The sequence below is a fragment of the Balaenoptera physalus genome (genome assembly GCF_965194825.1).
Source record: "Balaenoptera physalus genome assembly, chromosome: 4".
NCBI lineage: Eukaryota > Metazoa > Chordata > Mammalia > Artiodactyla > Balaenopteridae > Balaenoptera > Balaenoptera physalus.
In genome coordinates, this window is record NC_138891.1 from 24399395 (window position 1) to 24415142 (window position 15748).

The 15748-nt window shown below is 41.0% G+C and overlaps 1 protein-coding gene and 1 long non-coding RNA gene across 2 annotated transcripts in view; one reads left to right on the forward strand and one right to left on the reverse strand.

Annotated features, from left to right (window-relative positions):
- Window positions 1-13551, forward strand: part of LOC309659560 (uncharacterized protein) — a 45441-nt gene extending 31890 nt beyond the window's left edge. Inside the window, 2 exon segments of the mRNA XM_082459443.1 lie at window positions 3408-3514; window positions 11163-13551. Coding sequence (XP_082315569.1) covers window positions 3408-3514; window positions 11163-11287 — 232 coding nt within the window. The 3' untranslated portion in view covers window positions 11288-13551.
- LOC309660553 overlaps window positions 1-15748 on the reverse strand; it is a 56005-nt gene that overhangs the window by 39355 nt on the left and 902 nt on the right. The gene's annotated exons all lie outside the window — the stretch shown is intronic.

Sequence of the window (15748 nt, forward strand, 5' to 3'; positions counted from 1 at the left end):
CATTTCTTATAGTCCTGACCTGCTGGTGATGAATTCTCTGAGTTTTAGTATGTTTAGAAAGTTTCTTTTGCCTTCATTTAAAAAAAAATGTTTTTTTCTGAATATAGAATTCTTGGTTGACATTTAATACTTTCAAGATGTTGCTCCACTGTCTTATGCTGGCATTGTTTCTGAAAAGAAGTCCACTGTCACTTTTATCTTTGTTCTTTTGAACATAATTTCTTTTTTCTCTAGCTGCTTTTAAGACTTTCTCTTTATCATTCTAGTGACCTACAACGTAAACTCATAAAGACAGCTTAGTCCAAATTTAACATCCATGGTCTTTGTATCATTCATCTATTCTAAGCCTTTTCAACCTCACTCTATCTCATAGGCAGTGGGTGATCTTCTGATGTGACTTCTGAAGTGAGCTACATGCTCACCTCAAGGACAGCTCCCCTCCCCATTTCCACTTTTGCAGATCTAACACACATTTTCCTTCTGCACCTCTCTGCAGTGCTGATAGGCTGCTGCCCTGGAAGTAGAAGCACCATCTTCACAACCCTCCACCCCTACCTTAGCAAGTCCAGTTCTGGGCCAGCTGTAGAGCATGTTGGAGGATGATCAAAAAGGCTCCAGGAGCACTTTGAGGAACAGATTTATGGTTCCTCACCTTTTATCATTGAGGGTCCTGAATATCTACAAAGGAGGAGCTCAGTGAATGAAGGGGGAGGCAAGGGACTTGTCAGGGGGCCCGCCAGCAAAGTCAGCTCCGGGGGTCTGCTTAATTGAATATTTACTTGGGGTGGCTTATGCATATGCATTTATGTTGGGGTAAGATTTGGTGATGGAGATTATGGGGCACTAACCACCTGCCTGCCTACTGGCACTGTTCACCCTTGGTACCACATGGGTCTAGCATCACCTTCAGATTAGCTGGTCCAGGGTCAAGGATATCATGCCTTTTGTTTGTGATGAGGCTTTACCTAGCTCTGCTGCTTAAGTCTATCCCTAAAGGCAGTATCGATGGCTTCTTTGATTTTAAGGCAGGAACCAAATGCTGGTTTGGGTGCAGAACCCTGCTGGTTCTCCCCTCATGAACGAGGCCTCCCTCTGACCAGGATTCACCGAACAGTGGTCTATAGGGCTGACAATTAATTAAAGCTGACCATTTGTTAGATTTTGCTTTCTGCTCTGACCACACTAAACATGATAGCAGGAACTGGCTATAGAATTTGTTGGGACCCAGTGCAAATGGAAACTCATGGGCCCTTGTTCAAATATTATTAAGAATTTCAAGATGATGATGATAGAGCACTAAACCAAGTGAGGAGCCCTTCTGAGATTGGGGCCCTGTGCAACGCTGGCTGTGTGTGACAGGGGTGTAAATACCACTAACAAGGTGCACCAGTGCCAGCAATTCCTTTCCCGTGTTTTTTTTCTTTTTTTTAGTTCTGACACTAAATACTTAAATCTTTTTGTTCTCTTTTTTAAAGTTTAAATATTGAGAACTACTAAAATTAAAACATTTTCTTGGTTTATTTGAATCATGCTTCATGGTTATTTTCAAACAGACTGCCTAACTTCACATCCCTGCTCCATGGTTTAATCTCAGGCAAGCTAAATAACTTCTCTGTATTTCAGTCCCTCATTTGTAAAAATGGGATAATAATAGTGTCTAAATCAAGAAACTGTTACAGGGTAAATGAGATCATATATGTAAAGTGTTAAATATAGTGCCTAAGGCTCCAGCTAGCACCTTTATACGAATTAGAAAAAGAGCCCCTCTGGGCAGATGAATTAAAAGGCACTACCTCTCACCAATGAGTCAGAGGAAGTTACCCCTTCCAGGTCTATGCTTCATGCCCAGGACTTGGCAAACAGAGCTTGGCTGGCTTCCAGCCCCATCACACCCTTGGAAGGCCCCTTTGTGCCAAGCACAAGTGCTTAAGCATGTGGGTGGCCATGATCACATCTGATGCATAGTGAATGCTCCATAAAACCATAGCTCTTGTGAGGCCTGTGTAGCGCAGTGGTTAAATCCATGACCTCTTTGGGGTCATGGACAGAAAAGGGAAAAAAAATCCATGGCCTCTGGACTCAGACTAGATATAGAATTGTTGAGTTGTAAAGTTTGTCTTCAACACTCTCCTCTCTCCTTCTGTGCTTCCCCTTTCTCCATTTCCTCCTTGAAGCACCCCTGCTCTCCCTCATCTTGTCTGAAGGAATTGGGCATAGTCAGGCAGCTCAGGAAGCCAAAGCCTGTCCAGTGCTGATTAGACACACTGTTTCCTTGGGAGCAAGACCTTCGAGAGGCAGAGTCTGGCAGGACCATTCAGCCCTGGCCTTGAATTCTGGCTGCTCAATCAATAGAAAATGTGTACGGGAAGCAAGAGAATGGCCTTGTATTCACTACTGACCCTAACTGAAATTTCATATCCCCAGCACATGGTAAGCACTCAAAATTGTTTTATTGATGGTCATAGGATAATTTCTTTCAGAGCAGAGGCCATGTGTTAAATTCCATTTAATCCCTGCAATGTTAGGCCCTTAATATGCATTTAGTAAGTATGAACTCAGAATTAATAGCATCACTGATATTGCGTTTTGCAAGATGCTTTCATAGAAACAGCTTCATTCTGTTTTTCCACAACCTTATGAAATAGGTAGAACCACCCTTTTGAGGCCAAATTTACAGATGAGGAAGGTAAGACCCAAGAGGGCAGGCACATAGCCTGCCCATGATCACAGGGTTGACAAGAGGTAAAAGCTGACCAGCAACCCAGGGCTTCACCCAGATTCCATGCTCACTCACAATGCCAGAGATTCCCAAAGTCCACTTGGCAGGCCAAGACCAAGACATGGAAGAATTTTGAACAATCCTCAAAGAGATCAGAAAAATAAAGACAGGTAGAGCGTTCCTTTTCGTAAAGCTAATCTTGATTTAAAAAGCTATCCTTTATTTTGAGACTGTGCCTTTCCTAATTTTATATAAAAATATTTGTTCTTTTATAGTGTTGCCAGGTGAGAGTTATTAGACATACTAAAAGGTGCCAAACTGACCTTTGCCTGTTCCCACAACTTATTTGACATTTTACTGGTAGGTAAAATCTAAAAGACTGAGAAGCTCTGCACAATAACACACCATATCCTTTGAATAAATAAATGAGTGGTAGATTTAAGGCAACTAAAAATCCTTATCCTACCAACATACTTAGGAGAGGCATCCAGACTAGAGAGATTAAATTGGGAAAAAACTGGATTCCGGATGTCTCCAAATTGGGTCAGTGCCGCATCTTTGGGAGGGAGGTGGGGGAGGGTGGAGAGGACCTAAAGAAAAGAGCATACTCCGAAACAACTGGACTGTGTTTCTTTGAGTTACCGCACTTAACACAACACTATTTTGTCTTGTCATTTTCTCTGGTCAGCCTGATCAAATACTCTGCCCACTTAAGGGAGACTGACCTTGGAAACAATGTCCTGGGAGAAATGGCTGCTGCTGACATACTTGAAGCACTGAGAGCCAGAAAGACAGGTAGGGCATTTTCAGTTTGTGTTCCCCTCCACCTGTCCATGTCTACTCCTTCCCAAATGCAGCGTTACTTACAACTTGCTCCACTTTTTCCATTAAAAAGTGGCTTGAGCTAAGCGATGACCAGGATCACTGTCACAGGCCGGCCACCACTGTGTCGATGTGCCCTGTGATTTGCACAAAGTTCATGAACTCTTAGGATGTCATATGTAGTCTTTGATCTAGGTAATGAATATCGTTGAAGTGACAATTTCTCTGTTGCTCTTTCTTTTCTCCCTCTTCTCTCATCCTCACCTATTCTCTGAGGAATTCTCTCCCATTCACTATTCTTCCCCCCAACCTGACCTGCAAAGATTTCTCCAGGTATCAACTGGAAAACTCAATTACCAGCCCTTGTAAGATTCTGATGTGCTTCCTGGATCATCGAAGAATGGTTAAAGTGTGATTGGCACAGAGACAGCATTAACGGTGTTTTATGGTCATGTAATCCTTTGAAAATGAGAGAATTGCATATGGAACAAGCTTTTTAGCGTTGGCCACACCTGTCCTCTCCTTCACAATACGCATGACCAGAATTAACAATAGCCAATCTCACTGCTGACGGAGAGATGAGGAAACGTCATTTTAAATCAAGCCTAATGAAAGACATCATAAACACAGTTGAAAATCCAAATTCCACGTTAACAAAAGCAGGGAGAAATCCTGGTGCACTATCTGGTAGGTTATGTGGAGAGAATTGAGTGATACGAGCATCCAGTCTTTTATCATTTCTATAATAAAACAGTTTTAGAGACATGACATAATTCTAGATTGCAGTTTTTTAACACTGGCAGTTTTAGAGAGAATTATATTACTGTCTACTTCATTGCCACTTTTAAACTAAAACTACTGTATTGCCATTTCTTAACAGCCAGTCAAATGATTCCAAGATTTTAAGATTATCCCTCTATTTTTAGAGAAACAGAACATCTACTTGTAGTCCATTTGAGTTGAATTCAAACTCAACAGAATTATTCTGTTTAAATGAATTAAAATTTAAGTTTAATTTAGGCTCAATAAACTGATGGCAGGTTAATGATTTCTTTTGGTTTTTCTTGGCACTGCAGCAACTTTTTCATTACACACTGCACTAGAAGACATTATAAAGCTGCAGGCAGTCTACTGACCATCTCTGTAGTGGGTGCTAATGATGGGTGGTCTCAGATGGTTTGATGGAAAATAATTATCACTGAGTATGTATTTGGAGCTGCAAAACATTGTGCTTGCTTACTAAATGGTTCAATTTGCATATATAGGAAGATGATCATGAAATACCCACCTGAAAATACTCATCTAAAAAACATTAAAATGTAATTTCTAGTTCAAGAAATCAGTTTTTTGCCAAATGTGGTAGTATATATGAGTAGTTTTAATGCATCCATATTTTGAACCAAAATAATTGAGATATTTCTGATGGAGCAGTTCAGATTGTTGGTTTGAACACCAAGAAAGACTCTTCAGATAGGGTTACCTGGTTGGATTTTGTAGGGAAAATATCTTGCCATTTAGCCCTAATGACATCATTTTAAACATTAAAAGCAATTAGTAATATCACTGATTATAGAACTAATGTTCTTCTGATTGCTTCTGTGTTCTTATCATTAGCAAGTTATCAAGCTAATTTCTAATTCTAAAGGTAATTATATTAGCCTGCTAAGGAGTTCTTAATGACCTACTTTTCACGATGGAATACACACAATGAAACCTTCCTCAGAAACATCAGGAACCTCACGTGTTTAAAAAAAAAGTTAATAAAAAGACAACCTGCTATCCACATCTTACAGGGTTGTTTTTCAACTAATATTTTTAAAGAAAACAAAACAATACTTCAGGATCACTTCATTTATTTATTCTTATTTATTTCTTTCACATACATTTATTAAATGCCTCTTGTGTGCCAGGCCCTGTTCTAGATGTTGGTGAATTGAGCAATGAATTCCTGCCTTCGTGGGGGTTACTTCCTAGTGGAAGACAGACAGACAGTAACAGCAAACCAACAACAGACAGACGGTAAACCAACAACTTCAAAAAGAAGGAAAACATATACTATTGTGTATCAGATGAGGATTATACTTAAGGGAAAAATAAAGCAAAATAAGGAGATAGTGTGTGTATGTCGGGGGCTGGGGGCTGCAATTTTAGTTAGGGCTGCCAGGGAAAGCTGTACTAAGAAGGGACATTTGAGTGAAGACCCAAAGGAGCGAGGGAGCAAGCCATGTAAATATCTGTGAATGCACATTCCATGTAAATGGAACAGCAAGTGCAGAGGCCGTAAGGCAGGAGCCTACCTGGTGTGTTCTAGTGACAGTAAGGTGGCCAGCATGGCTGGAATGGGGTGAGAGAAAACGGAAAAGTAATAAGACAAGAAGTAAGCATGGAGGGCAGGGGACCTTTAGTTTTTAACTCTATTGAGATGGAAAAGCATCTGAGAATCTTAAGCAGAGGAGTGACCTGATCTGACCCACATTTTAACAGGATCATTCCAGCTCTAAGTTGAAAACAGACTGGAGGGGAGGCAAGGGCAGAAGCAGGGAGACCAATTAGGGACTTTTCTCTGGAAAGATTAAACAGCCTTTCAACAGACCCAGGACACCCAGCAATGAGGGTGAGGTGAGAAGCTGGAGAGAGGAGGAGTAAGGAAAATTCTACACATTTGGGATTCAGCCTTTCCCTTCACTCAAGCCTTCTTTGTCTGCCTTGCTTCCAGAAGGCTGATAGCCATGTAGAAGACTGGGGTATTCTTTGAGAACTGAATAGCCCCAGAGAAAGGAATTCCAGATGCTGACAGCTGGCCACTCCCTCACCATTCAAAGAAGCCTAGCAGGTAAGCAAGCCCTGCACATACACAGGAGCTTCCTGTCAGCCTTTGGAATCCTCATGGTTCACTGTGAACAGAAATCTGAGAATCTCCAGACACCTGAGGCAATTCTCCAACACAGGAAACCATACCTGAAACAAAGAGAACAAAAGAACCCTGACGATATAGAGACAATGCAGAAAATTTTTAAAAGAAATTAGTTATAACACCCTCAGTAAAACAGAAGATAATGTATCTATAAAATAAGAACAGGCTGCTATGAAAAAAGATTAGAAAAAAACTTTTAAGTTCTTAGAAAGTGAAAATGATAGCCAAAATAAAAACTTCAAAACAAATGTTGAAAAATGAAGTCAAGAAAGTCTTCAGAAAGTAGAACAAAAGATAGGGAGATGAAAAACTGGTGAGAAAATATAAGCAACAGGATCAGTCTAAGAGCACCAGTATCTAACTCATAGTTTCAGAAAGAGAGAACAGAGAAAAGTGACAAGAGGGAATTATCAAAGGAATAAATGGAGAACTTTCCCAGAACCAAGGGACATAAATCTGCATACTGAAAGAGCCCCCTGAGTCTTCAGCACAGTGCATGATAATCATGGCATTTCAGAATGCTAGGAATAAAGGGGAGATCCTAACAACATATGAAAAGAAAGAAGATTGCACACAAAGGACTGGGAGTCAGAAGGAGGTCAGACTTCCTAACTGAAAGCTAGAGGCAAGGAGCACGGCCATGGCAGCTCTGTGAGAACTCTACACATTCCCACCTCCTCACCAAGTGTGAGCATAAACTAAAGATGTTTTCAGCTCGCAAGGACTCAAACTCCGTACCTCCTCTATATCCATTCTCAGGAAGCTTCCAGAGAAGATGCTTGAGCAAAATGAGGGAATAAATCACAAAGACAAAGAATGCAGAATCCAGAAATCAGGAGAATCAATACAGAAAAGTAGAAAAGGGAGTCCCAAAAGACGGTTGAGGGTCAGACCTAGTCCAGACGGGTCAGAAAGATGGAGGACTTTGGAAATGGGGAATATTGCATTAAAAACGGAATTAATAAAGCATTGGAAATGCTTAAGTATTTTGAAAGAAATGATGATAGGTATGTGAGAAATAAAAGAAATTGGGGGAAATATTTCTAATAGGTACATAAAGAACTATGCAAATGAAAACAAAGGGCAACTATTAAATTAGGCAAATGAAAACAAAGGGCAACTATTAAATCAGGCAAAAGAAAGTTATATAAGAAAAAGAAACACTGTGAACAAAATATGTATGATCATACCAATGAATCTAATGTGTTGATTTAACTAAAAATTGTGATGTATCTCTATTGAAACGTTTGCTGAGAGAAAGTGACAAGAGTAAATATGTAAAAATTTAAATGGAAATATTGAGAAATAATATAGAAGTACTTTGAAGTAAGGCAGTAAACATGAAAAACAGCTGAATGAGTTGAAAGTGGTTGTCTCTAGAGAAGAGTGCTGCGGATGCTGAGGTGGGAGGGGGGAGGGTCTGCTGATTTTCATTATAAACTTTTTAATCCCTATTTAATTGTTTAGCTATCTGTATGCATTGTTTTGATCGAAATATTTTTAGAGAATCGAAACGTGCATAGCTTTCTCACCCTGCCATTCATTGTTCTGTAACTCCATCTCAATATCTAATTACTATCTTAAGTCATCTCAGCTTCTGCTAAGGAACTGGAGCATTGAAGAATGAGTAGAACTTTATAAGGAGAAGAAGTGAAAAGGATGACCGGAAGTGTGGTGTTCAGGGAACATGACAGTCTTCTGTGGGTTTGGGTGCCACACGAATCCTCTGAGGCCTCATTTCAAGTGGCCGCCAGCCCCTGACACTTGTCACAGCCTGAGCCACAAGTCCCACACTCCCTCCTGACCCCTCCTCAGTAGTCAAGACTTTGGACCTTGTTTTCCTATTGAAGACCTCGTCCTCCTCTGCTTTGGACCCATCCTTTTTTTTTAAACTCTGAGCTTTCATTCTCTCCTTGACTATGATTTATACTATTTGCTATTAAATTCTGCATCAGGTAGAGATGATGCTTGGCTACATGTAACAGAACTAGCTACAGTGGTTAAATCAAGTAGAGGAATATTAGGCAGGTAACAGACCCTCCACCATGTCGTCCGTGTCCCAGGTTTCCCCTCTCTTTCCCCACCATCAAACATAGCAAGTGGCTTTTATCCTCATGGTTGCAAAGTGGCTGTTTTGCCTGTAGCCTCCCATTTCCAACTCACACCAGAAGAAGGAGAAGGAAGGGACAAGGAGAAGGTGCTTGTACCTGTATGAGAAAATCTCAGAAATCCCCAGCATAGTTCTGCTTATGTCTAGTTGGCCAGAATTGTGTCACATGCCCACCCCTAATGCCAAGGAAGACTGGAAAAAATAGATTTTGTTTTTATCTGGGCACATTGTTGCCCTAAAAAAAAAAAAAATGAGTTCTTTTAGCAAAGAAGAAGAGAAGGAAAAGATATCAGGCAGGGAACTGGCTGTCTTTGCCTCAAACTCTTTTAGATGAGTCGGCCAGTCCTTTGTACTGTAGACTTTGTTAAAGGCCCTTGAGGCCAGTGACCCCTCCAGAGTGGCCCAAGTGAGACACCAGGGTCTTTATTAGACATTCGGCATAGCCCCTGAGTCAGCTAGCAGACCTGCATCTGCAAAACCTGCTGCTCTACGAGGGAACATGGAAGACACACACCTGGGCCAAAAGTAGACCCAGGAAACACGAAGGGCTACTTCACGACCTCCCGATGTAGGCACGCCCCTGGAAGGTGACTACCTTAGATTTCACTCTGGACCAACCCCACTGTGGAGTATCAGAGCAAACCCTCACCCCATTGACACACACCCTGATTTTCCATGATGAGCCATGGGATGGAAGGACCCCCTAGCACACCAAGTACCAATAAGCACTGCTCACCAGAGGAAAACATCCAACTAGGATACTGACTTTGCGTCTCTTCCAGGCACAGTTGTACCACCCAGACCCTCCGTGACCCGGATTCTGGCACTTTCCAAATCCTGAAATTACAAACCATACTGTTTTATACCTCCAAGTCCCTGACCCTCCACCACCCCTCACTGTGCCCAGCCTGATCCCACACCCTTACAACCATTTTCATGTTTCAACCTCAATTCAAATCCAGGTTGTTACTTGTACTTCTGAGCAACTGGCTGTAAATCAGTCACTCATGACCCCCTCCTTGGTTTGATTAATTTGCTAGGAAACCAGTTTACTAACTAGATTGTCGGTTTATTACAAATATTATTAACGTATATGAATCAACAGCCAGATGAAGAGATACGCGGGGCGAGGTCCCAAACAAAGGAGCTTCTGTCCTTGTGGCGTCTGGGACCTGGCACAGTGACATGTAGAATTGCTCTGTTTCCCCAGCCTGCAAGTTCTCTGAACCTCATCCTTTTGATTTTTACGAGGGCTTCATTACATGGGCATGGCTGATTAAATCGCTGGCCACTGGTGATTGGTTTAACCTCCAGCCCCTCTCCTCTCCCCTCCCTGGAAATCAGGGCATGGGACTGAAAGTACCAACCCTCCATTCCCGGTTGGTTCCCTTGGCAACCAGCCCCACTCTTTAGGGAATTTCTGAAAGTCACCTTATTAACATAAACCCAACCAGTGGTAGAAAGGGGCTTGTGATGAGTAAGAAGGCACGCGTCTCGCCTTGATGGCTCTAAAGCATTTTCAGGAATTGAGGACACACAGATGCTGCCATTGCTCTTATCTCCCAGGAAATGTCAAGGGTTTTGGAAGCCGTGAGCCAGGAACCATGGACAGATACCACAAGAAATGCATATTCCTCATAGATATTTGGTCATCCAAATGACCAAATACACATTTCTTATAAATCAAAATATCACAGGTCCATATAGGAAAATCAGCGAGACATCTTGGTTTCACGTTATACAACACCAACTAAAACTGATTTCAATACCAAAAAGAATTTATTGACTCAAATAATGGAAAGTCCAGGGGTAGTTCCAGCTACAGGTTCCCCTAGAGTCAGGGATTCAAATAATGCCACCTACCCCCACCTCCTGAAAGTTCTGCTTCTGTGTTGACTTTATTCACAGGCAGGTTCTTCCCACACAGTGGCAAGTAGGACAGCACTAGCCAGAAGTTTACCATCTGCCTGTTTAATCTCAAGAAAGAGCCTTTCTCTTTACTTTCATGGGACCATCATGAGTCACATGCACTCCTATGGACCAGTCACTGTGCCAGGGAGAAGAAATGCATGAAGTGGCCAGGTCTGAGTTATGTGTCCACCTCTGGAGGGCAGGGCGGTGGAACCCCAAAGGAAACTCAGGGCTCTGTTCCAGCAAGAAGCTACAGTGGAAGCCGGGCAAGCACAAACAAAAGATGTCTGCTAAAGACGGAAAGCCAATAATGTTATCAGATTGATGAAGGACAAGATCAGAATTTTGCTTTTAGATGATTAATCTGGAAGCAGGGTCCAGGATAGATTTGGGATTGTGGAAGTCTGAGGTTAGGAAGACCAGTTAGAAGGCTACTGGAATCATCCAAGATATGATAGTGGGAATGGAAAAAGAAAGGACTAGTCTAAGAAGTTATTACAGAAATAAATTAATTATTATGATCACTCACATCAAGAAGATATAAGGAAAGGGTATTAGGTGAAAGGAAAGTTGCCCAGTTAATAAGAATGTGGGAGAATGCCCCGCTCAGAAGCCTAAGACCCAGTCCATCAAATGGAATTGTGAGATAGCCTACCCAGGTACTATTATGTTCTTCCTCCTCTCAGGTAAACTGCCAGTCTTAAAAATTACAGTCACTCCCCAGATCTCTTCAGACACCTTCAGATCTATTTGGAAAAACAGCAAGAAATCTAGTATTACCCGTACAAAGAAGAAAAAGGCATGCTCTTGATATCTATGCCTGTGAGTAGCAGCCACCAGGGGGCACTGTTTGGAGCCTGGGCACTTTGCTGCGATAGATGGTGCCATGAGTAGCACACTGTGGGCTTGATGAGATCATGAGCATTTGGGTTCAAGGTAACACTCCCCTAAAGCATTGCTCCATTCTGATGGACGATGATTTTACCAAGGGACAAGCAGGAAGAGAACAACATAGTTCTCTCAAAGATTACTGCAAAGTCCTCCCCCTCTCTTCAAATCTCCTCCAACCCCAAAACACACCACACACACACACACACACACACACACACACACACACACACACGCACACACATCCTGGTTCCCGTTAGCCTATTGTGGATCTGAAATGGTGAATTTACCTAAACTCTTTATGAAGCTGTGCTACCTCTTGGGGGGGGTAATGGTTTACATATGCTTACTCTCTACTATGTAAAGTTGAACTTCCTTTTTTCTTTTTTTCTATTTACGATTTCCTGTTCATTTTTTCACAGGCTAAAAACTGAATATGGACACCATATAACCATATGGATTCTATTTCCATGGCCAACTAGACATGCCTGGAAATATATTGCTTGTTCTATAATATTTTTCACTGTAACCAAACCCCTTTCAAGTTCTAAAATTTGATAAGACTCTTTTATGAAAGTTTAAAGTAGTGTTAGTTCTGTCACGCTTGTCATTTTCTAAAATGTGGGTTTCACAAGTATGCCTTAGTAAAAATAAGTGGGATTCTTCTCTTGTGCATGTGAAATTTATAATTTGAAGGAAGTCATGATCTTTAAGAAAGAAAGACTCTTCTTTCATAAATATATCTATGGTTGGGAACAATAGGAATTTGGGGAAATAATAACCATTTTCTAAAAGACAACATCCCTAAAAATGGGGATCTTCTCCCAAATGAGGAAACTTCTGCTCACTCTACCCCCTACCCTCATTAAGATTTCAGACAGCTCCATGGGAAATGCAAGAGGTGTCATTGATCAATGTACAGATGATAAATTGGATTTGTTAAATTGTACATGATGCAGGGATAAAAAGCATAGATTGGGCAACTAGATGAACCAGAATTCTCTGTGGAAACCTGCTGCTTTACAGGTGACTTTGGGCAGGTCAGTTAACCTCACTGTGCCTCAGTTTCTCCTTATGTAAGATACCGATAAGAATAGCACCTATTTCATTTGGTGAGCATTGAATGAGGTAACACATCTCAAGTATTTTAGGACAATACCTGTTTCATAGTATGTTTTCAAAAATAAATATTAATGGCTGGTATTACTGTTGTTAGAATTGAGTGATTCCAGTTATTTCACTTAGAATAGCTACACAAGAAAAATAGAAAAAAAAAACACTTAAGAGCTCTTCATTTTGAAGTTAAAAACAAAAACAAAAACTGTCATTCATTCTATGTACAATGTAACAATTGCTGCCAAGTTCCAGGCACCAAACCAATTGTAGAGGTGAGGATGAGTACAGTAAATTATGTCCACTCTTGAGGATCTTAGCATCTAGCAAGGAAGACAAGATCCTCATACATTAAAAGTAAACATTAGAGCATGAGTTGAAATAGTATAAATCATTAGTCAGGGTAAGGAAGCCTATAGGGTAGTGACATCAATTTAACAAATCTCTAGAACTTATATATCCAATGTATGAGGCTTCCTGAGAAATTGTTTCTGCTCAAAAAAATAATAATAATAACTTTTTAAAGATTTGCCACCGACATCCACTGGTTGGGAGTGTAAAATCTGTGCTTATTTAGGGGTCTTTTGGCAATGTCTATCAAAATGAAAAATACATAGCCTTAACTCAGGCATACTACTTCTAGAAATGTACTATATATATATATATATATATATATATATTCTCACACATGTGCAAGGAAATATGTATAAAGATGTTCACTGCAGCACTATTAATTATACATTGGAAACAACTAAATGTCTCTCAACTGGTTCTCAGAGAAATAAATCACAGGAAATGTATATAGTGGAATTCTATGCAGCCATCAGAAAGAATAATGTGGATATGAAAGTGCTTATATGCAGACATGCCCTAGTCATACTATTGAACAAAAAGAGCAGCCTGGAGAATAAAATGTGAAAATTTCATATTACAAATGAATTAATATGAGTCAGCAACTTCACTTCTGGGTTTGTTGCAGAAAAGAGAGTAGGGCACGAGAGGAGGGTCCCATCCCAGGTCTCAGGTGAGTCCCTGGGACGGCCGCCAAGTGTGGGTTCTTGGCTTCACACAGGGAAGAATTAAAGAATGAGCCATAGTAAAGTGAAAGGTTTATTCAGGGAGATACACACTCCACAGACAGTGTGGCATCTTGGGAGGCAAGAGAGGCAAGAGGGTATGGGGCTGTCAGTTTTTATAGGGGTGGGTAATTTCATAGGCTAATGAGTGGGAGATTAGCCATTTTGGGGAAGGGGTGAGGATTTCCAGTAACTGGGCCACTGCTCACTTTTTGACCTTTTGTGGTCGTCCTTGGAACTGCCATGGAAACTGGGGTGTGTCATTTAGCGTGCTGATGTGCTACAATGAGCATATACTGACGCTCAAGGTCAAGCAGAACTCGACTCAGCCATCTTGGACCTAGTTGGTTCTAATCAGTTTATGTCGTGCCCTTGAGCTATGTCATTCTTTTAAAGGTTGTGCCCTACCCCCTTCCTGTCTCAGGTTTATATCCAAAAGAACTGAAAGCAGGATCAGGAAGAGATAATTGTACACCTATGTTCATAAAAGCATTATTCACAATAATCAAACGATGGAAGCAACCCATGTGTCCATTGATGGATGAATAGATAAGCAAAATGTGGTAAATACATACAATGGAATATTATTCAGTCTTAAAAAGGAAGGAAATTTTGACACATGCTACAACATGTATGAACCTGGAGGACATTATGCTAAGTAAACCAGTTACAAAAAGACAAATACTGTATAATTCCAATTATATGAGGTACCTAGATTACTCAAACTTAGAAACAGAAAGGAGCATGGTGGCTGCCAGAGGGAGGAGGGGGAAATGGTGAGTTGTTTAATGGGTATAGAGTTTGTTTTGGAAGATGAAAAAGTTCTGGACATTGGTTGATAACAATGTGAATGTACTTAATACTACTGAACTGTACACTTAAAAATGGTTATGATGGTAAACTTTGTTATGTGTATTTTACCACAGTTAAAAAGTTTTTAAATGAGTTGATGTGTTATGTGTCTGCAGTACAGACGTAGCAATTTCTGAAGAGTCCATTAACAGCACTTGCTTTTTTTTCCATTGGATACTCATTTTGCTATTTTAAGGTTTTTATCATTTATGAGCTGTCAATTTAAAACCCTTAAAATTGTTTGATGAACATCAGTAACAGCGCTTTTGGGTTGTTATGCGACCTGATGCCAAAAGAGTGAATTAAGTGCTATGGTTTTTCTGGGAGGAATGAATAAATAGTGGCAAAGAGTGGTCAGTACGGACACAAAGATAAGTGAGTTTTTCCTCATTTCAGAAGCAATGTAGCCGGAGCAGGAAGGGAGAAGTTCTGACCAATTTCAGAGATGTTACAATGTGAGGGGCAAAAAAAAAGACAGTCCAGGGTGTGTTTGGATGACTGAGCCGACTAATCTGATGACGGTCTCAGTGAGGAGTGCTTAGGGATGACTACTAGAAAAGTAGACTGGGGCTATATGGTGGCAGGATTTAAGGGACCAACTGGCACATTTAGATTTTGTTCTAGTGATAATGCAGGGCCATGGAACATTTTGAGCAGGAGAGTGCCAGGTGGAAAAGTGGACAGAGGAAAATTAAGCAGGCACTTTATATTGAATGCTAGAGTAGGGAGGAGAGACAGGAAGGAAGTCAGGCCACAGTAATCCAGGGGCAGGGTGGTGAGGTTCGGATTCAGCATGGGCATGTGCCATTTCTCCTTCTTAATCATCCTCTGGCCTTTCATCTGAGGTCCCTCCTTTTCTCTTTCAGAGTGCCCAGTTCCCATCAACGGGGGGCATTTTAGCCTCATCTGGTTCCAGCCTTCTTTTTTTTAACTATCTAGCATCTATAGCCATCTCTAGTCAGACGTGTGGTAGCTTCATGTGAATGAAATGTGTTTTGGATGGTTCATCTGGGTTTGTTTAAAGGCATTTTTGTCTGGCTCATAAAGTTACTGTGGTCAGATTTACATCTGCCACCACTATTACTGCTCTGTTCAAGCTGACAGCCTCGCAGAGGTCTGCTTTCTCCATTCACTTCCTGGCCTCCAAGGCCTCCCATCTCCGCCCAGTTCAAACTTCACCTCTTCCATGAGGCTTTCCCTCACTACATCCGTCCTGAGGAATGTTTCTGTCCCTCGCAGCACCTAACTGCACCACTCAACGAACAGCACACATTAGTATCTAGCCAAATGTGACCATGTGTCCACATTTATATTTTTACATATATAAATATGTAAATGCATAA